The sequence below is a fragment of the Mus pahari genome, chromosome 1, assembly GCF_900095145.1.
Source record: "Mus pahari chromosome 1, PAHARI_EIJ_v1.1, whole genome shotgun sequence".
NCBI lineage: Eukaryota > Metazoa > Chordata > Mammalia > Rodentia > Muridae > Mus > Mus pahari.
Window position 1 is genome coordinate 27,334,829 of NC_034590.1, and position 22,006 is coordinate 27,356,834.

At 37.7% G+C, this 22,006-nt stretch overlaps 1 protein-coding gene across 3 annotated transcripts in view; it reads left to right on the forward strand.

The window, feature by feature from the left end:
- Luzp2 (leucine zipper protein 2) overlaps window positions 1–22,006 on the forward strand; it is a 393,679-nt gene that overhangs the window by 282,675 nt on the left and 88,998 nt on the right. For all 3 annotated transcript variants that reach the window (XM_021202224.1, XM_029545241.1, XM_029545236.1), the window contains one exon: window positions 4,233–4,295. In XM_021202224.1, the coding sequence (XP_021057883.1) occupies window positions 4,233–4,295 (63 nt within the window). The remainder of the gene's footprint in view (window positions 1–4,232; window positions 4,296–22,006) is intronic.

Genomic DNA, 22,006 nt, shown 5'->3' on the forward strand with positions numbered 1-22,006 from the left:
AAAAAAAAAAAAAAAAGAAAAAAATGCCATACCTCAAAGTTTACATGTGATATAATCCTGTGGAGAATAAGTTTACAATAATATATGCATATTGGGTGGAAAGCTTTAAGACATAGAAAGCAAACGTTGATTCTTCATGAGTAGAAGAATCAAACTGGGTAGTTTGTAGATCCAATTCAGGGAATTGTTTTATTTTATTACATTGTGTAGTGTTTGAAAAGAAATAAACATGACATTGTTCATATTATTAGGATTACTGAAATATGACAAATGTGGATTTTGACAGTTCTGAATACTGTGACATAGTCCTCAGGAGTGATGTTTGAATATGAAGTGTATAAGACAGATGGGATGCAGACACCTGTAATACCAGCACTTTGTGCTATAGAGTCAGGAAGATCAGGAGTTCAAGGTCATTGTCATCTAGGATAGTGATTTTGATGGAGGCATGAGCCATGTAAGACTATCTCCAGAAACACAAAAATGAAAAAGATCTGGGTAAAAGCTATACTATAAGACAATGAATATTTTGCCAGGGTGCCCACAAAATTCAAGTACATGAGAGAAGGGATCACTAGAGACATTGCTTGTGGTTAGAAAATTAAATGGTAAAAAATTAAATAGTCCCTACATTTATAGTTTACCTTCTTCATTCAATAATTTTTATATATTCCCTCAGCTCAGAGAAAATTAAATATCATATGTTCATTGCTATGTTCCTCATATTACTTCCTTAATGGGTGAAATGCAGTAAGTTCACATAATTTATTCATTTTTCCCGTAGCTTGTTAAATATTTATAGAACAATATTAGAGCTTAATATTCTGGGTAACAGGGGAAATGTTTATGCTGTCACAACAGTATTTTAAAACAACATGCGCAAAATTTTGTTACTTGATTCATCATTATTGTTCAAAAGAAAATGGCAATCTTCTCAGCTGGAGAGAAGCTGAAAGGAGCGCATCATCTGAGTCACCGACTCTCAACTCTAGACCCATGCAGGATTGAAATGCGCTGTGATTTGGCATAGAAGAACATGTGCTATGACTTTTCCTAGAGAGATGTGAACGACTACGTATTCACTGCACATAGGGCACTAGAAACGGAATGAATAAAAGCAGCTGCATCACTGAAATCCTCACCGCAGCATAGGCAACACCTCGAGAAAGCTATATCTCTGGCCACGGTGCACACTGAAGACAGCTTAGTGGGTTAGAGAGTCCCCTCTACCCAGCAATTGTCACTGTTTATGTGACTATACTGAGGCTGCCAGGAGTCTTCTGAAATCATGCCTTCCTGAGCCTGGTAAACAATCAGCTTCCCCAGTCTTGAGAGCCTCCCTCATCCCTCTAAGAGCTGTTTCAATTCAGAAGAAGTAGTTGTACCACAAGCATTACAAACAGAAAATACTATCAACACCATCTGCCATCACCGCCACTATTATTTCATAGAAAGAAAGTTAACTGAACATAAATTTGTAAAATGGAATCTCAGATTAGACAGTTGTCTTCTAAAGGAGTCTAAGAAGCTAAAATGTTCCTTCATGGCTGTCTACAACTGCATCATTTTCTTCTAGCTGTCCTTATTATTCCCTACTTTAATTAGCTCATACACATGCAGACTCCATGGTCTTCATGATCTGAAACTTAATATTGCATTTAAAATTATCTGTGTAGTAAAAGTAAAGTTATTGTGATCCCAAATGCTATATCATTTGTTAGAGTCTTCTTTCTTTTGATAATCTTAATAAACTTAAATATTGCTGTCAAGTTAAAACCGTATGTTATATGGGTTCAAATTAGCATGCATTCCACAATAGATATATTTCTTCAGATTTATCTGTTTTTAAATAATCTTTGTAAAAACATCAGAAAGGATTTTGCTTATTCATGTACTGATAATTAGATCTGGACTGTGAAATGCAGATGACATGAGAGTATGAATAAATCACGTTGCCTTCATGATAACAAAGGGCAAAAAAAATTACCATGGTGTGGTCACTAAAAGCAGAAAAATATGGGGAAAAAAATCTCAATTTAATTCTAGTTTTATCTACTAAAACCACTATCAAGAAGCACTTTAAATATTGATGCCTGTAATGAAAAGTTTAAATCATACTGTATACCTTCTATGTAAAACAGGTTGTAAATGGATATCACAAATGGTTAAAATTAGTCCTTTGTGACTCCTGAGAAATAAAGCACTAATTATGAGGCAGAGTGAAGATGGCATTGGATAGGTCATAGAAATACATACTATGTGCAGTAATTATCTGCCAATTCCTTCCCACAGTTATCAACACTATGTGAGAGGAAGTCTGTTTCCCTGAGAGATTCTTTAGTTTAGCTAAGAGTCCTGACTACCAGACTGGGACAGGATTGTTATTTACTAAATGAGTGGCATAAGCACTTATAGCCATGTAAATCGGTATCATCATAGAAAACAAAGTTAGTGTGAAGCTAGGCTCTGAACCAGTATTCATTATGTTGGAACACTTGGGAAGTTTTGAAGGAGAACGGTTGTAGGACCTATTAATTCCAAAATAAAAGTGTAAGTTCCAGAGACTGAAGGGTCACATGTAAATGTTCTTTATTAAAAGCCACTGACAATCCTATGTTCTCAGTAGTAAATTTTGGTCCTCTCAACAAAGGACATTTCACACTCACTGCCCCTGTCAAGAAAGGATAACTTTTGATAGGCATGAGATACTTTTTTAATAAACAAACAAACTAACTAACTAACTTCAAACAGTTAGCCCTGTTACCAACTTCTTTTTTGAGAAATATTCTTTTCATTTATTTACAGTTTATTCACATCACTCCCTTTTCCCTTTCCTCCCTCATGTTCTTTCTTCTAAAGCTCCTGATCTCTGCTACCTCTTCAATTCACAACCTATGCTTTTTATCATTATTGCTACATATGCATAGAAAATATATAAATACAGTCCTTTGGGCCTGTTGAGTGTTGTCTACATGTATGTGTTTTTAGAACTGGAAACTTGGTATTGGATAACCAATTTGAGGGCTCATCCCTGGGGAAGATTAATTTTCCTCTCCATCCTGGAATTTAATCTGGGGTTCAAAAGGCTTTGTTTATGCTATCACAGTGAGTACATAAGTAAAGCTGTCCTGAACCACTTTGCAAATTTTCACGTGATTTCAGATCAAACAACATGCTAATTTTCACACAATTCTGATTTTAGGATGTGTGTCAAAGAAGTAAGGACTATTCTCTATTCTTTCTTTTTTTTTTTTTGATTTTATTTATTTATTATATGTAAGTACACTGTAGCTGTCTTCAGACACTCCAGAAGAGGGAGTCAGATGGTTTGAACCACCATGTGGTTGCTGGGATTTGAACTCTGGACCTTCGGAAGAGCAGATGGGTGCTCTTACCCACTGAACCATCTCACCAGCCCAGGACTATTCTTTCTTAAGTTTTGTAATTCTTCCATGCTCATGTGTGTATATGTGCATGTGTGTATATGCCCATGTGGATGTTTCCCCCTAGTAAAATATGAGGATGTATAATTTCAATAGTAGAAACTCAGTGAACAGAAGTACTCACATTAAATATTGGTAACTGCATCTTTTCTAAAAGACTGAGGGTATATAGTTTTCTCCACTAGGTTAGAGCTAAATTATCACAATACAGATAAATGCATGTAACAATATGTCACGGGGAATAATTGAGTTTGTTTAACATTTTTATATTTATAATGACCCTGCTCAATGTGTGTATCTCTGCAACCCAGTTCAGCCTTAAATCATAGAATTTGGCATTGTGTACATTTGCTTGCGGATCTCCATTGGAAATACAGTGCTTTAAAACCTGGCCATCCATTTACACTTACCCATCACTGATCTTAAAAAGTAATTAAATAAAAACAGAGACATTTAAACATCACACATGCACTTGCCACTTAAAATTAGTTTGTTCATCATGCCTGAATTACAGATATTTCGTATGTTGGGTATAGAGTAGAAGACAGAATGTTTAAGTAACATCTTTGTAAACATATAAATTTTTGAACAGACCATGAATTCTTCCTTCCTGACCCAGATGTCTACATGGCTGATGATGCCAAAGCTAAGTTTAGTCTTCTCTGTTGATTATCCAAATTATAGGATTCCATTTGAAACATTTATTCCTGTGCAGTGTGAAAAATTCAAAACTTCAGACTTGAAACTATAAGTGAGCAGAGGCACTAATGCATATCTCTACTTTTACAGTCTAAAAAAATCCAAGCCCAGCTGAAAGAGCTCCGTTATGGGAAGAAAGATTTGTTATTTAAGGTAAGCATCTTTCCTGCTTCCACTCCAAAATGCTGGCCCAACACCTAAGCTGCCAAAAATATTACTTGAACCATTGTAATTACTAGACTTTCTAATGAAGAATTGCTCTTGGATGAGTTCAGATTTCCTCTATTTTCTTACCTCTGAATTAAAGAATATAGGACCATTTGTTGTCACAGGCAGATTTGATTCTAATGTAGTTAAAGCTCCTATAAGTCATTATGGTCATTATGAATTTGGGTGAATTGTCTTTGGTAGATTTCCATAAAATAGAGGATACTTTGAGAAAGTTTCAGCCCATACATTTTACTGGTGACCTTGGAATCTTAGCCCAAGTTTACTGACACATTCAATCGCAAGTCTACCTAATCAACATCTGAACTTCAGAAATCTGAATCTGCTGAGAATGTGAAGAGGTGAATGGCTACCCTCAGGGATTCTCAGTTCTGAATTTCTGGTCTTCATGAACACTATCTTCTGTCATAGGAGACTTTGTAGATGTGACTAAATTACAGATCTTTACAGGGAGAGATTAAGTTTGTTATCACTGATTTAAAAACTTGGGTCTTTTTACCAATGAAGCAAGAAAGTCAAAAGAGGAGCATATGTGCTCATAGAATTGGAAGAATAAAGGATAAGGGAGTGATTTCCCCAGTTTCCTTGATTTAACCCCATGGCATTCATTTCATATTTGTTATCTTAAAAAACTATAGAACTTTTTGTGTTGAGTAATTAAGTTCATGAGAATTCCTTACAGCACCAAAATCAAATTAGCTTGTTCATTCTCATTCAGGCACAGAGAATAAAGGCCCTTGATGTGTATTCTTTATCTATCTGCTTTATCACCTGCAGTACTGGGATAGACATTTAGGCTTTTATAAGTAGGTTTAATAATATGTCAGTAAAATAAGATTAATTTTATATAATATTTACTTCTTAAAACATTTTAACTGTCATGATCACCTTAAGTGAAGTTTTGAGTATTACTTTTACTGATATAAATATTTTACTAGCTGTGACAGTAAACTAATTTTTATGGAGAACAGAGAAAAGTGGAGTGCTGTACTGCACTAACTCTGGGCTTTAGAATTACAGGAAATGTGCCGATTATGTCTACTGGTATTTGTATGTAGCACATGATCCTGGCACATTGTGACATATGTTCTTCCTGCCTTTGATTTGGTGCCCTTTAATCCATAGTCCCCAGGGCCCTTAGAAAACATCTGGACCTGTCAGACATGAAGCTCCAAATACCTGGAGAAAATTGTCATTGTTTTTGAGTAATTTCAATAGAGAATAAACAACTATGGGTAAATGTGATTAAATAAAGAACAAGATATCATAACTGATTGAGGCATGCTCGGAAGAGCTTGTCTGTGCCATCTCCCTGCAGTCTTTCTGGCATGTGTCCATTCTGAGGCTTGGCCTCTCACCTCTGGAACCTTAACCATTGTAGATCAGAGTGTGTCCTGTGGTTAGCCCTTCCAAAGACTCGCACAGGACAGTGTTTTATTGGTCATAGTTATGGCTGCTTTGAGGAAGAACTAGTTTCTATGACTCTGTGGCAAAGGAAGGAATGTTGGAAAAGTTTACAGAGAGAATATCTGAGACTCGTTCAGTGTTGGTCAGTTGAAAGTACTGCACACTCAAAGGTAACACATAGTGAGCCACGAACATTTTGTGTTTTATCCAGTGCTTTGAGTTACAGTTTTGTCTAACCCTCACACAACAATGAAGAGGAATCATGGACTCCATTGCACAAAGAACAAATCAAGGTCTTTGAAAGAACCTTACACATAAGTGCCACAGTGCCACAATTTATTTGCATATACACTAGCAGTTATTTATTATTTAGTATTTATTTTAAAATCATGTGGAAGGCTGAGAGTAATGGCATATGCTTTTAATCCCACCACTCAGCAAGCAGACAAGTGTATCTCTGCAGATACAAGGCTAGCCTGTTCTACATAATGAATTCCAACATAGACAGACATACATAATAGAGACTTCAAAAAACAAATAAACAAAGAACAGTATTGTATTGTATGGGTCAAATATGTATTCAATGCTTACAGTATTCCTGGATAACTAATTTAAAAGATATCACATTAGAATTATGCTCTTGAGTATAAAACATACAAGTTCATTGACTTATTAAAACTAAATTTTGAGGCCATGTTACTTCTATGTAAAACATAAAATATAAATAGCTTCATTTACCTTATCATTTATGCTACTAATATGAAAGATTATAGACAAATAAATTGATACATTGATAGATGATAGAGATATAGATAGTAGATAGATCAACAAATAGATAATAGGTAGATACACAATTTTAAAAGATTACATGTACTTCTTATTAAATATGATGACATGACATTTTTAATAGTTCTATTTCTTTCTTCAAAATGTATGCTAATATCCAAATGTTAAATTTTACTGAAAGCTCAAGATTTATTTTTAATAATTTTGGGCAAGAAGCCAATCCTAAAGTTTTAAAGTGAATTACATATAATGTCATGAGTTTGATGTAAGAGTTCTGGATGCGTGCTCACGTATTTGTTCAAAATCTTTTATTGTGCATGTGTTCCACTGCAGCTACAGAGGACTTGATGAGGATTGTGAAGCCCATAAGTGCATTTCAGTGCAGATGTGGAAATATTTGCAATTGATCAAAAGTTTATAGATCTGCCCCAGGCATCTTTTTCTTATGGGGATCAGTAGCATGGACAAGTTTGTTATTAAGTATTTTTGAAAATTTAGACATTTAGGAAGTATGTTTGTGTGTGGAAGCTTTCTTCTTCCATTCTGAGTTCTCTTGTTTGTAAATAGGAACTCTTTCTAGTGGTAAGTGTATATAAGTCATGGCGGGTCTATGAGTACATATCACAAGGCTGGGTTTCAAAATACATTATAAATTTTATTATGTTTGTATTTAATGCCATTTCAGACTGTATCAATTCTGGATATTGCTGATAACCCTTTTATCCTTTTCTATTGACTTCCCACTTAACCTCAAACTCTCATTTCAAAATTTGATCCAATTTCCAAAACTCATTCCTAGCTGGCACTCAGATGTCAAGCTTTATGCCAAGGCTCAATACAATTTAAATATTTGGTGTAAGCAGTTTGGTGCTTCTGCGGAGCCACCCTATTCAGATAGGTTTGGATAGTTTGTGTCTCATCACTGTGGTGGAAATTGAATGCTGTTGTAGTGGTGCAGTAGAAAAGTTGGAACTGTGAAGCCTGTAACATTTCTTGATGTTACTGAAGATAGTCAAAATAAAGACAATAATTCTGTTAGCAAACTTCCCTTTGGGTCTGAAGGTTGGGTGAGGTTGGGTTTGTTACTTTATCTTTACAAACTCCTGTACTGGCCATCGGGTTAAGCTTATGCCTTGGCCTCCCAATCAGACTTCCCCCTGAAAAGAGCATTTAATTTACACTAAATTAAGGTGATTCCATATGTCTTGGGACAGAAGGAGCAGTGAGGTATCATGAATCTCTTGTGGAAAATCATTTCCCTTCCAAAACTGTCTGGAGGTATGACAAATCCAACTCTGGGAACGGATGCACAAAGTCACATGAAATGTTATGATGAGGGGGAGGGGAGGGTTTCATAAATGTTCACTCATCCTACTTTTTGCTTCTTACTCAGAAAGTTAAAAACATAAATACTAGTCATAGGTTATTTTAGTGTCTGAAATGATAAAGTAAAAGTCCCAGCACATTTTAGGCACATGGTTGATCATCCTGAAGAGAACACAGATCTCATTTCTAATAAGATGCTTTCCTCAAATATCTCCACTCTCCAGTTAAAATACAGAAAAATACAGAGATATCTCTATTCCAAACTTAAATTTTCTTATCACCATAAAGTGAAAGAAAGCTATAAACATTCACAAATTCTGCACTTTCTATAATTTTTAAAGAGCCTTGCTTGCCTATCATTTATCCTAATGGCAATGAAAGCAACTTAAGAGGACAGAACCAAATGGCTGTCCCTCAGAAGCTCTTTTGGCAACATCATTAGATGTTTATCCTCTGTCATGACAGGAGACATTTCAGATCTACATATGGGCTGGTGATGCACCCCTTTACACCTACTGCTCTGGATGCAGTGGCAGGTAGACCTCTGGGAGTTTCAGTCCAGCTTTGTCCACATAGCCAGTTCCAGGAAAACCAGGATTATACAGTGGGACACTGTCTCAGAAAACAAAGAAACAAAGCCAAATCTACATTTGTAAATATCCTTGATTTTGTTCATATAAAATTAGCATTATTAATTCACTTACAAGGCTGTTAGTTAACCTATGCATAATGAAAGAGATGTTAGTTATCTCTTAAGATAATTGCATAAAAAGTTGAGCCACAGACACAGCACTTTATAAAAAGGAGAGACAGACAACTCTAAATTTCATCCCTGATCGGGCCACAAGAGCAGACTTCACAGGAAATGTACACTGGGGGTCTTTACCAGTGGAAATACAAGCAGTAGAATCATTAGGCCTGGATTGGGTAAAGCGGTCCCAGAATGCTCATGTGGAAAAGCAAGTTACATCTGTTACCATATACATGTGTAAGAGAGTAGACTCCCCACAAAAGATGCTCCTGTGAACATTACCTATTTCAGCTTCCTCAGAACTCGGGCTGAGAACACTGATAGCACCACCTCTGCCTATCTATACTTAGCAATTCATATCTACAACATTCCAAAGCATAGGTCTTTTTTCTTTCCTGAAATTTTGTTGGAAAACTGTCTTCTATTTCTGTTATAATTGCTGTTCCCACCGAGATACTGCACTTCATCAATAACCTTTTGCACAGGTCCTCTATTCCAGGTCCTTCTTTGCCCTCTGTCTCTGTCTAAAAGTTTCTGTTTTAGACAGTTCCAGCCCTGAGGTTTCTTTAGATGAAACATTTCTGGTTTCAACCAAGAGCTAATTCCTTAGTTAATGTGAAACAGCTGAATGCATTGTTCCCTGCATGATGGCAGAAGACATCAGAGATGACTCAGGTGACTGAACTATACCACTCAGCCAGAAGCCTGAAACTGCAGCCATAGATAGGTAGGTAGATAGATAGATAGATAGATAGATAGATAGATAGATAGATAGATAGATAGAGATAGAAATAAAGATATAATATATATAATATGTATTTATATATACAATAATATCTTTAACATATACGTCATATGTATTCATATTATACATATGTATAATAAAAAATATATATATACATATATATGCTATAAACATTCATGAATTCTGCACTTTCTATAATTTTTAAAGAGCTTTGCTTGCCTATCCTTTATCCTAATGGCAATGAAAGCAACTTCAGAGGACAGAACCAAATGGCTGTCCTTCGGAAGCTCTTTCGGCAACATCATTAGATGTTTATCCTCTGTCATGACAGGAGACATTTCAGATATCTATATATAAAGATATATATATCTTTTAGCCCAATCACCTAATTTGCACAGATTTAAAACTAACAAGTCACATGAATTCCAGAAATTTCTACTCAGTTTCCAGAAAAGGATGTGTAAGCCTTTCTCCAAGACAGAAGTCTCTACTTTCCATGTATGATATGATAATCTGGACAAGTGACTTTCAATATTCTGCATAGGAATTTGTACTTAATCCCATTTCTTTCAACAGAAGAAGAGCATACAATACAAAAAAAAAATAAAATAAACTGACAAAGAAAGGATATGTAGGTCATACTACAACGATCATTAATAGCTATATGAAAGTTATTCTATGAAGCGTTACCATCATCTAATGAATACACACAAATGTCTGCTTTTCCAGTACACTTAGTTCAATGTGGATAAAATCATACATAGCTGAAGGAGAGCATCTCTCTTTTTTAGCTCTGCCATATACCTAGAAACTGAGTCTGTGAAAACACATGCAGAATATCAGTTTCTGTGTCAGGTAACATTCAAATATACACACTTGAAAACTACTTCTGAAAATGTAATGGCATTCAGTATTAAAATACAGAACTCAAAGTACTTAATAATCTCTTCAAAAGATTAGACTAGTAAATTATTTTATAAATCCCTAAAGTCTACTAAAATATTATTATTGCAAATATTCCTCTGAATATTTTTATAGAGAAGAAACTGTGTTAGCTCTGTATTACAGCACCTTGAATTTCTTCCTGTACTAAAATTGTTTAAATTAAATATATTATAGAAAACAGTGATCATGCATTATTATATCAATGGCATCACTGGTGTGAACCTTGTAATTGCACGCTGCTTGAATTTCAGTGTCATAGACTATAAGACGTCAGTAGCAATTAAGTACCCTCATAGATTTCTAGTTGAATTCTGGGTGTTTCAGTAACAATACCCAGGCTTTAAGCAAACTAAACCAAGATGCATTATTGAATGTTTACAAATTTTACAGACTAAAATTAAAAAAAAATACCCTAGCAGGTGTGGCAGTGACAGCATTCTGTATTTCTGAAAAGCCCAAAGTTAGAGATGGTCCTTAAAATCTATGACACTCACATTAAATTAGAGGTCCCAGCAGTTCATTTAGTCTATTCTGATGGCATTTGATTTTTAAAATTTTTCTCACTTTTTTTCTTTTTAAATTTATTTATTTATTATGGGCTCAATATTTTTTTCTGTTTTCTTTTTTATGTTTTTATTAGATATTTTCTTTACATTTCAAATGCTATCCCGAAAGTTCCCTATACCTTCCCCACCCAGCCCCTGCTCCCCTACCCACCCACTCCCACTTCTTGGCCCTGGCATTCCCCTGTGCTGGGTCATATAAAGTTTGCAAAACCAAGGGGCCTCTCTTCCCAATGATGGCTGATTAGGCCATCATCTGCTACATATGCAGCTAGAGACACGAGCTCTGGGGATACTGGTTAGTTCATATTGTTGTTCCACCTACACGGTTGCAGCCCCCTTCAGCTCCTTTGGTACTTTCTCTAGCTCCTCCATTGGGGGCCCTGCGTTCCATCCAATAGCTGACTGTGAGCATCCACCTCTGTGTTTGCCAGGCACTGGCATAGCCTCACAAGAGGCCTCTATCATGGTCCCTTCAGCAGAATCTTTCTGGCATGTGCAATAGTATCTGGGTTTGGTGGCTGATGATGGGATGGATCCCTGGACGGGGTAATCTCTGGATAGTCCATCCTTTCATCTTAACTCTAAATTTTGTCTCTGTAACTATATCCTTTCGTGGGTATTTTGTTACACACAATATTTTATTATCACCCATCCACCCTCCTACTGCACCATATCCCATACCTCCTCCCCACCGCTCTGTCTCTACATGGATGCCCCCACCCCCTTTCCCACCTGACCTTTAAACTCCCTTGGGCCTCCAGTCTCTAGAGGGTTAGGTACATCATCTCTGAATGAACACAGACCCCAGCAGTCCTGTGCTGTATGAGTGTTGGTGGCTTCATATCAGCTGGTGTATGCTGCCTGTTTGGTGGTTCAGTGTTTGAGAGATCTCGGGGGTCCAGATTAATTGAGACTGCTGGTCTTCCTTCAGGGTTGCCCTCCTCCTCAGTTTTTTTTAGTCTTTCCCCAATTCAACAACAAGGGTCAGCTTCTTCTGTCCATCAGTTGGGTGCAAATATCTACATCTGACTCTTTCAGCTGCTTGTTGGGTCTTTCAGAGGGCAGTCATGATAGGTGCCTTTTTGTGAGTGCTCCATAGCCTCAGTGATAGTGTCAGGCCTTGGGAACTCCCCTTGAGCTGGATCCCTCTTTAGGCCTGTCCCTAGATCTTTGTTTCCTTAGGCTCCTCTCCATTTCCATCCCTGTAGTTCTTTCAGAAAGGAACAATTATGGGTCAGAGTTGTGACTGTGGGATGCAACCTCTCCCTCATTTGATGCCCAGTCTTCCTGCTGGCGGTGGGCTCAGTGTGTTCCCTCTCCCTACTGTCAGGCATTTCATTGAAGGTTCCTCCCTTTGAGTCCTAAGGGTCTCTCACCTCCCATGTCTTTGGGGCATTCCCCCAACCTCCTGCCTCCCAAGGTAGAAAAAACCTGTTTCCATTCTTTCTGATGGCCTTTAGGACTTTAGTCCTTTTCCCTCACCCAGTACCAGAAAAGGTTTCCCTATTTCCGCCGCCCCCCCCCCCCCACTAAACACTCCCATTTCCTTTTTCCCTCCCAGGCCCCTTCCTCCCTCCCTAACTGTGATTGCTTTCTTCTCACTCCCAAGTAGGACTGGGGCATCCTCACTTGGACACTTCGGCTTGTTTACCTTTTTGAGTTCTGTGGACTCTATCTTGGGTATTCTAAACAATTTTTGACTAATATCTACTTATTAGTGAGTACATACCATACATGTCATTTGGGGTCTGAGTTTCTTCACTCAGAATGATATTTTCTAGTTCTATCCATTTGCATGGAAAACTCGGGATGTCCTCATTCTTCATAACTGAGTGGTATTCCATTGAGTAAAGGAACCATATTTTCTGTATCCATTCTTCTGTCATGGGACATCTAGGTTGTTTCCAGCTCCTGGATATCACAAATAAGGTCACTATGAATACAGTGGAACATGTGCCCCTGTGCCATGGTGGGGCATCTTTTGGGTATATTCCCAAGAGTGGTATAGCTGGGTCTTCAGGTAGATTTATTTCCAATTTTATGAGGAACCTCCAGATTGATTTCCAGAGTGTTTGTACCAGAAATGGAACATTTCTCCACATCCTCTCCAACATGTGTTGTCACCTGAGGTTTTGATCTTAGTCATTCTGATTGTTATAAGGTGGAATCTCAGGGTCATTTTGATTTGCATTTCTCTTATCACTACAAACTTTGAACATTTCTTTAAGTGCTTATCAGCCATTCGAGATTCCTCAGTTGTGAACTCTCGGTTTTCTATACCCCATTTTTTTATTGGGTTGCTTGGTTTTCTGGTGATTAACATCTTGAGTTCTTTATATATTTTGAATATTAGCCCTCTATCAGATGTGGGGTTGGTGAAAATTTTTTTCCCCAATATGTAGAGCGTCAATTGGTCATATTGACTATGTCCTTTGCCTTATAGAAGCCTTCTAGTTTCATGAGATCCCATTTATCAATTCTTGATCTTAGATCAGGAGCCACTGGAGTTCTGTTAAGGAAATTTCGCCCTGTGCCAGTAAGTTCAAGGCTCTTTGCCTTCTCTTCTATTAGATTCAGTATATCTGGTTTTATGTTGAGGTCCTTGATACACTTGGACTTGAGCTTTGTGGAAGGTGACAAATATGGGTTATTTTCATTCTTCAACATACAGTCAGTCAGTTAGACCAGCACCATTTTTTGAAGATGCTTTTTTTTTTTCATTGAATACTTTTGGCATCTTTGTAAAATATCAAGTGACCATAAGTGTGAGGTTTTATTTCTGAGTCTTCAGTTCTATTCCATTGATCAACATGTCTGTCTCTGTACCAATACCATGCAGTTTTTATCACTATTGCTCTGTAGTAAAGCTTGAGAACAGGGATGATGATTCCCTCAGCTGTTCTTTTATTGTTAAGAATTATTTTCGCTATTCTGGGTTTTTTGACTTTCCAGGTGAATTTGAGAATTTCTCTTTCCATGCATTTGAAAATTGTATTGGGATTTTGATGGGGATTGCATTGACTCTATAGATTGCCTTTGGTAGGATGTCCATGTTTACTATGTTAATTTCACCAAACCATGAGCATGGGAGATCTCTCCATTTTCTGAGTTCTTCTTCAATTTCTTTCTTGAGAGAGTTGAAGTTATTGTCACACAGGTCTTTCACTTGTTTAGTTACAGTTACTCCAAGATATTTTATATAATTGGTGGCTATTGTGAAGGGAGTTGACTCCCTCATTTCTTTCTCAGCCTGTTTATCATTTGTATAAAGGAAGACTATGGATTTATTTGATTTAATTTTATATCCGGCCACTTTGCTGAAGTTGTTTATCAGCTGGAGAAGTTCTCTAGTAGAATTTTTGGGGTCTCATATATGTTATCATATTATCTGCAAATAGTGATACCTTTATTTCTTCTTTAACAATTTACATCCCCTTGAACTCTTTTTGTTGTCTTATTGTTCTAGCTAACACTTTGAGTACTATATTGAGTAGATATGGGGAGAGTGGGCATCCTTGTCTTATCCCTGATTTCACTGGGATTGCTTCAAGTAAGTCTCCATTTAATTTGATATTGGCTATTGGTTTGCAGTAAATTGCTTTTATTATGTTTAGGTATGGACCTTGAATTCCTGATCTCTCCAATACTTTTAAAATAAAGGGGTGTTGTCTATTTGACTATGATAAATGATTGTTTTGATGTGTTCTTGAATTTGGTTGGCAAGACTTTTATTGAGTATTTTTTCACCAATGTTCATAAGGGAGATTGGTCTGAAGTTCTCTTTCTTTGTTTGGTCTTTATGTGATTTTTGTATAAGCATAATTGTAGCTTCATAGAATGAATTAGGTAGATTTCCTTCTGTTTCTATTTTGTGGAATAGGTTGAAGAATATTGGTATTAGGCCTTCTTTAAAAGTCTGATAGAATTCTCCACAAAACCCATCTGGTCCTGAGCTTCTTTTTTTTTTTTTTTTGTTGGGAGACTATTAATGACTGCTTCTATTTCTTTAGGGGTTATGGAACTGTTTAGATGGCTTACTTATCTAACCCTGTTTTAACTTTGGCACCTCGTATGTGTCTAAAAAATTGTTCATTTCATCCAGATTTTCCAATTTTATTGAGTATAAGATTTTGTAGTAGGAACTGATGGCTTTTTTTTATTTCTATGTGTTCTGTTATTATGTCTCCTTTTTCATTTCTGATTTCATCGATTTGGATACTGTCTTTGTGCCCTCTGGTTAGTCTGGCTAAGGGTTAGATAGTGTTCCTTATTTATTTATTTATTTATTTATTTATTTATTTATTTATTAGTTTATGGAATACTTTGAGGAAAATTGGTATCAAGTCTTCTTTGAAGGTCTGGTAGAATTCTACACTAACCCATCTGGCCCTGGGTTTGTTCTTTTGTTTGTTTGTTTGTTTGGTTGGGAGGTTTTTAATGATTTCTTCTATTTCATTGTGTGATATGGACATGTTTAGATAGTTTACATGCTCTTGTCTAGAAAACCATCCATTTCATCTAGATTTTCTAGTTTTGTTGAATATAGGCTTTTATAGTAGGATCTGATTTTTTCTTTAATTTCCTCCATTTCTGTTATTCTGTTTCCCTTTTCATTTCTGACTTCATTAACTTGGATACTGCCTCTTAGCCCTTTAGTTAGTTTGGCTAGGGGTTTATCTATCTGTTGATTCTCTCAAAGAACCAGCTTTGGGTTTTGATGATTCCTTTGTATTGCTTTCTTTGTTTCTATTTGGTTGACTTCAGCCCTGAGTTTAACTATTTCCTGCCTTCTACTCCTCTTGCTTCTTTTTGTTCTAGAGCTCTCATGTGTGCTGTTAAGTTGTTAGTGTAAGATCTCTCCAGTTTCTTTACCAGGGCACTTAGTGCTATAAACTTTCCTCTCAGCACTTCTTTCATTGTGTCCCATAAGTTTGGGTATGATGTGTCAACATTTTCATTAAATTCCAGGAAGTCTTTCATTTCTTTCTTAATTTCTTCCCTGACCAAGTTATCATTGAGTAAAGAGTTGTTCACTTTCCACATGCATGTGGGCTTTCTGTAGTTTTTGCTGTTCTTGAAGACCAGCCTTAGGCCATGGAGATCTGATAAGATGCATAGTATTATTTCAATCTTCTTGTATTGGTTGAAGGTTGTTTTGTGACCAATTATATGGTCTGTTTTGGAGATGGTACCATGAGGTGCTGAGAAGAATGTGTATTCTTTTGTTTTAGGGTGAAAATTTTCTGTTGATATCTGTTAAATCCATCTGGGTCATAACCTCTCTTAGTTTCACTGTGTCTCTGTTTAGTTTCTGTCCAATGACCTGTCCATTAGTGTTGAGTCTCACACTATTAAATTCTGTGGGGTTCAATGTGTGTTTTGAACTTTAGTAAAGTTTCTTTTATGAATTTGGTTGCTCTTGCATTTTGGGGCATAGGTGTTCAGAATTGAGACTTTCTCTTGATAGATTTTCCCGTTGATGAATATGAAGTATCCTTCATCATGCTTGATAACTGTTGGTTGAAAATCTATTTTATTGGATATTAGGATGGCAACTCTTGCTTATTTCCTGTAATCATTTGCTTGGAAGACATTTTTCCATCCTTTTACTCTGAGATAGTGTTTGTCTTTGTTATTGAGGTGTGTTTCTTGTATCCAGCAAAATGCTGGGTCTTGTTTGCATATCCAGTCTGTTAGCTTACATCTTTTTTACAGGTGAGTTGAGTCCATTAATATTGAGAGATATTAAAGAGAGATGACCGTTTGTTCCTGAAATGTTTGTTTTTTAGGTGGCTTTATGTGCTTCTGTCTCTCTGCTTTTGACTTTGTTGTGAGATGCTTAATATCTTATCCTGTCTTTGGAGCAGGCACCTTCCTTGTGTTGGAGTTTTTCTTCCAAGATCCTCTGTAGGGATGGGTTGTTAGAGAGATACTGTTTGAATTTGGTTTTGTCCTGGAATATTTTGGTTTCTCCATCTATGTTGCTTGAGAGTTTTGCTGGGTATAGTAGCCTGGGATGGCATTTGTGTTCTCTTAGAGTCTGCATGACCTCTGACCAGGCTTTTCTGGCTTTCATAGTCTCTGTTGAGAAGTCTGGTGTAATTCTAATAAGTCTACCTTTGTATGTTACTTGCCATTTTTCTCTTGCAGCTTTTAATATTCTTTCTTTGTTCTGTTCATTTGGTTCTTTGATAATTACATGATGAGAAGATTTTCTTTTCTGGCCACATATATTTGGCATTCTATAGGCTTCCTGTACCTTTATGTCCATTTTGTTCTTTAGGTTGGGGAAATTATCTTCTATGATTTTGTTGAAGACAATTTCAGGTCCTTTGAACTGGGAATCTTCATTCTCCTCTATTCCAATTATTCTTAGATTTGGTCTTTTCACTGTGCCCTGTATTTCCTGGATGCTTTGAGTTAGGTGGGTTTTTATGTTTTGAATTTTCTTTGATAGCTGTGTCAGTCTCTTCTACTGTATCTTCTACACTCTTCTATCTCTTGTATTCTGTTGGTAATACTTACATCTATAACTCCTGACCTATTTCCTAGGTTTTCCATTTCCAGGTTTGCCTCCATTTGTTTCTACTTCCACTTTTAGGTCTTGGATCACTTTATTCAATTCCTTCACCTGTTTACCTGTGTTTTCCTGTATTTCTGTCAGTGAGTTATTAATATCCTCCTTAAAGGACTCCATTATCTTCATGAGACAGGATTTTAGAACAGATTCCTGATTATCAGGTGTGTTGGTGTATTCAGGACTTGCTGTGGTGGGAGAACTGGGTTCTGATGATGCCCACACACTTTGGCTTCTGTTGCTTATGGTCTTGTACTTCCCTTTCGCCATCCAGATATCCCTGGGGTTTGTTGGTCTGAGTGCCTGTATGGAGTCTGACTCTTTTGTCTCTGGGTTGCTTCAGGTCTCCTGTTATGCCTGTGGCCCTGGCTGTATCAGACCATCTGTGGGGCCTTCCAACTGATTGCTCTTCACAGGGGCAGAGAAGCTTTTGATCTGTTGCCCTGGGTTGGGTCTTCAGTGGAGCAGTCAAGCTATTGTCCAACTGCTCTGAGTGCAGCTGATCCTCAACTCCTCTGAGTGCAGAGGGTCCTCAACTGCTCTGAGTGCAGTGGGTACTCTAGGATGGGTTGGGATATGGTGTCTCCACAGGAGCAGACCAACTAGGAGTCTGCCCCAGCAGAAAGGACAAGGCAGAAGGGGTAGAAGGGACTAAAGGGATAGTGGTATTCAGGAGGGCGGGGGGCGGGGATTGTGGCTGATAGGTTCTGAATCAACCAGGTTCCCAGCAGCAGCTCTGGGACTCAGGGGTGGGGGTAGGGGATTCTTACTAACTCCTCTGAGTGCAGTGGGTTTTCTATGATGGATCAGGATATGGTATCTTCACAAGAGCAGGCCAATTAGGAGTCTGCCCCAGCAGAAAGGACCAGGCAGCAATTTTTCTCACTTTTAGAATACCCTAAATATTTACTGTGTTAAAAGAGCCAGTAATTGAAATTGAGCCAGCTACATTTGGTGTTAGCAGTTCCCTTGATTTACTGGTATTACCTTCTGAAGAAGATCATATACTGTCATATACTGTCATATACTTCAATGGGTACCCTTCACAGAAGCTTTTATGTGCTTAGGTCATTGTGAGAAGACAGATCCCTACACACTTTGGGATTCATAAGGCTAGTGCCATGGTAACATACTACAGTTTAAACTAAATATTGATTAAGTACGTGCTAAATCAATTTCCTACACTCTGAAGTACCACCAAATTTTTCTTACTGAACTGAACCATACTCACGTTTATCCTGCTGATAGTGCAGGATTTCCCAGAAAATCATAATGTGTGTGCAGCCAGGTATTATGCTGATATTGAGAGAGTAGGGAGCTTACAAGTCAACTCAATGTTAGGATCACATTATCTTGTACATCATTTCCTTTAAAGGAAATGCCATTTTACTGTTGTGTTGGTGCTAGTTGCATGACTGTACTTCCACCTATACTTAATTTTTTTTTAAAAAAATTCACTGATACTGTTGATACATTTTAATAGGAATAGAGAAAAAGAACACATTGTGAAGCCTCTCTGTTGAACATTGATTAAAAAAAACATAGTTAAACACCTTGGAATCTGTTGGTCCAATACTTGTGGTGTGAATGGTTAGAGAAAAGGATTTGGTAATCAGGGATTTTATAAATACCTCAGAATTAGCTTTATACAAGGGTCAGCTTAGATTAGACCTTGGAGGCATTATACTGATGCTACATAGGAGCTTGAAAGTATTTATAGAGAAGAAATGGAATTGATGATGATGATGATGATGATGATGATGGAGCCAAGGGAGTATCTTCAATATTGAGGAAGAAACCCAACCTAGAGTGGGAACTTGTATCATGTGTGGACAGTGGTAGGAAGTACTGAAAAGCATTATGGTCATGAAGAGACACGGGGCAGAGGTTAGGGAGAGATTCTAAGTAGAGGGACACTGAGAAAGACATGTTTTAAAAATATATATGGAGAAAGGGGAAATTATATTGCATGTAATATTACTCTTTTGGGGGGGGCAAACTAAGCATCTCCTGTTTTGCAGACATGGTAATGAAACTTTTCCTCTTGTTTGCCTTTTTTTGACGTGGTTCTGGGTTGTTGCATTGTCTGAGGCCATGAGGACTATGCTAGTAACACCCTGAATCCACACAGGTGCTTCCCATGTAGCAGCAGCTTCGTTGGTTCTAGTTTATTTCTTTCTTTAGTAGTTATCTAATTGTGCCCAATATCACCTTTTTAAATATAATTTTACTTATATCTTTATTTTTATTGTGTGATCATGTCAGCATTTGTGCAAATGTAAAGGTCTGAGTTTGTCATCAAGTGTCTTCTTCATTGCTCTGTACTTATTGAGGCAGGGGTCTCTTGATGAATCTGAGGTTTGCAGATTCTGTCCAGTATAACCACACAGTGTGATTTGAGATCCTCTGTCCTTGCTTCTCTAATGCTAATATTGCAGCTAATTGCAATGCTCACTCAGATTTTATGTGAGTTTGGGGTTCTGATATCTGGTCTTCACATTTGTACAGCAAACATCTTATCCACTAAATGTAGTCCCCAGCCTCTATTTATCTCATCTATAATTGATACAAAGTAACTGAATATATTTATAAAGGTATGGGTGGGATATCTGCACTTATATAAAACATAATTATGCACTGGAGAAATTTTCTCTTCTTGTAAGAAGAGTTATAAAGAGATAAAATATATGAAATACTAGAAAGAATGTAGAGAAAGGGGAACTCTTATGCACACATGGTAGGCTATAAATTAGTATACTCAGTGAATCAAAATTACAGGCCTTCCTCAAAAATAGGAAACATTGGTAGCAAAACTGTCTGTGGAGAAAGGAACTATGAAAGTAGAGAGCAGGGAGAAAGGAATGCATACCATGGTACAGGGGAATAATGCTTAAACTATATTCTATCTACACAAGCATGAAAATGGTTTTATGAGACCCTACAAAGTAAAAGAAAATAAACTGAAACAAAATAAGAACACATAAATAAAAACTTTTAAACAAGAACTTCATACTTCCAGCAGCTCCACTTCTGCAGCTATACAAGGAGAGAGAATCATTATGTGGAAAAATGAAGATTCAATTCTGGTTCTCAGAGCACACTCTATTGTCATGGTATTTCACAATGAATTTCATATTAAGAAATCCCAGTTCAATGGTTGGTTTCGAGCATCCCCATCTGTATTGGTCGGGTGCTGGCAGAGCCTCTCAGGGGACAGCTATATCAGGCCCCAGACAGCAAGTGCTTCTTGGCATCAGCAATAGGTTTGGTGTCTAAGATCGGAATGGTTAGGTGGAGCAGTCTCTGGATGGCCTTTCCTTGAGTCTCTGCTCCACTCTTTGCCCTGCATTTTCTTTAGACAGGAACAATTCTGAGTTAAAATTTTTGAGATGGGTGTGTGTGTGGTCCCATCCCCCAACCAAGGTCATGCCTAGTCACTGGATATGGTCTCTATAGGTTCTCTCTCCCCTTTGTTGGGTATTTCAGCTAATGTCATCCCCATTGGGTCCTGGGAAACTCTTGCTTCCCTGGCATCCAGGACTTTCTAGGCTATCCCCAGTTCCCCATCCCCCACTGCTACACACCTCTGTTCAATTTCCTAACCCTCTGTACTTCTCCCTCATTTCCTTCCATACCTGATCCAGCCCACCCTTTTTCCCTGACCTCTCCTCTCTCCCTCCTAGACCCCTCCATCCCTTTACCTCTCATGATTATGCTGTTCCCCCTTCTAAGTAGGACTGAAGCATCCACACTTGGTCTTCCTTCTTCTTGAGCTTCATATGGTCTGTGAATTGTATCTTGAGTATTCTGAGCTTCTGGGCTAATAACCACTTATCAGTGAGTATATACCATGTGTGTTCTTTTGTGATTGGCTTACTTCACTCAGGCCATTTGCCTGTGAATTTCATGAAATCATTGTTTTTAATAGCTGAGTAGCGTCGCACTGTGTAAATTTACCACATTTTCTGTATCCATTCCTCTGATGAGGGACATATGGGTTGCTTTTAACTTTTGGCTATTGAGTTGGAGGAAGGACTGAAGGAGCTAAAGGTGATTGTAACCCCATAGGAAGAACAACAATATCATCTAACCAGACTCCCCAGAGCTCCCAGGGACTAAACCATCAACCAAGGAGTACACAGGGAGGAACCCATGGCTTCAGCTGCATATGTAGCAGAGAATGGCCTTGTCTGGCATCAGTGGCAGGGGAGCCCCTTGGTCCTGTGAAGGCTCGATGCCCCAGAAAAGGGAGATCCTAGGGCAGTGCAGCTGGAGTGGGTGGGTGAGTTAGGGAGCACAGTCCTAGAGGTAAGGAGAGGTGGATAGAATGGGGGTTTGTGGAGGAGAAACAGGGAACAGGACATTTGAAATGTAAATAAATAAAATAACCAGAAGAGAGGACCATTACTATGCATAACATAAAAGACAAGGTCATAGCACAAGGCAAGGCCTGGGCCAAGTAGTGGGAGTGGGTGGGTAGGGGAACAGAGGTGGGGGGAGGGGTATGGGAAACTTTCGGGATAGCATTTGAAA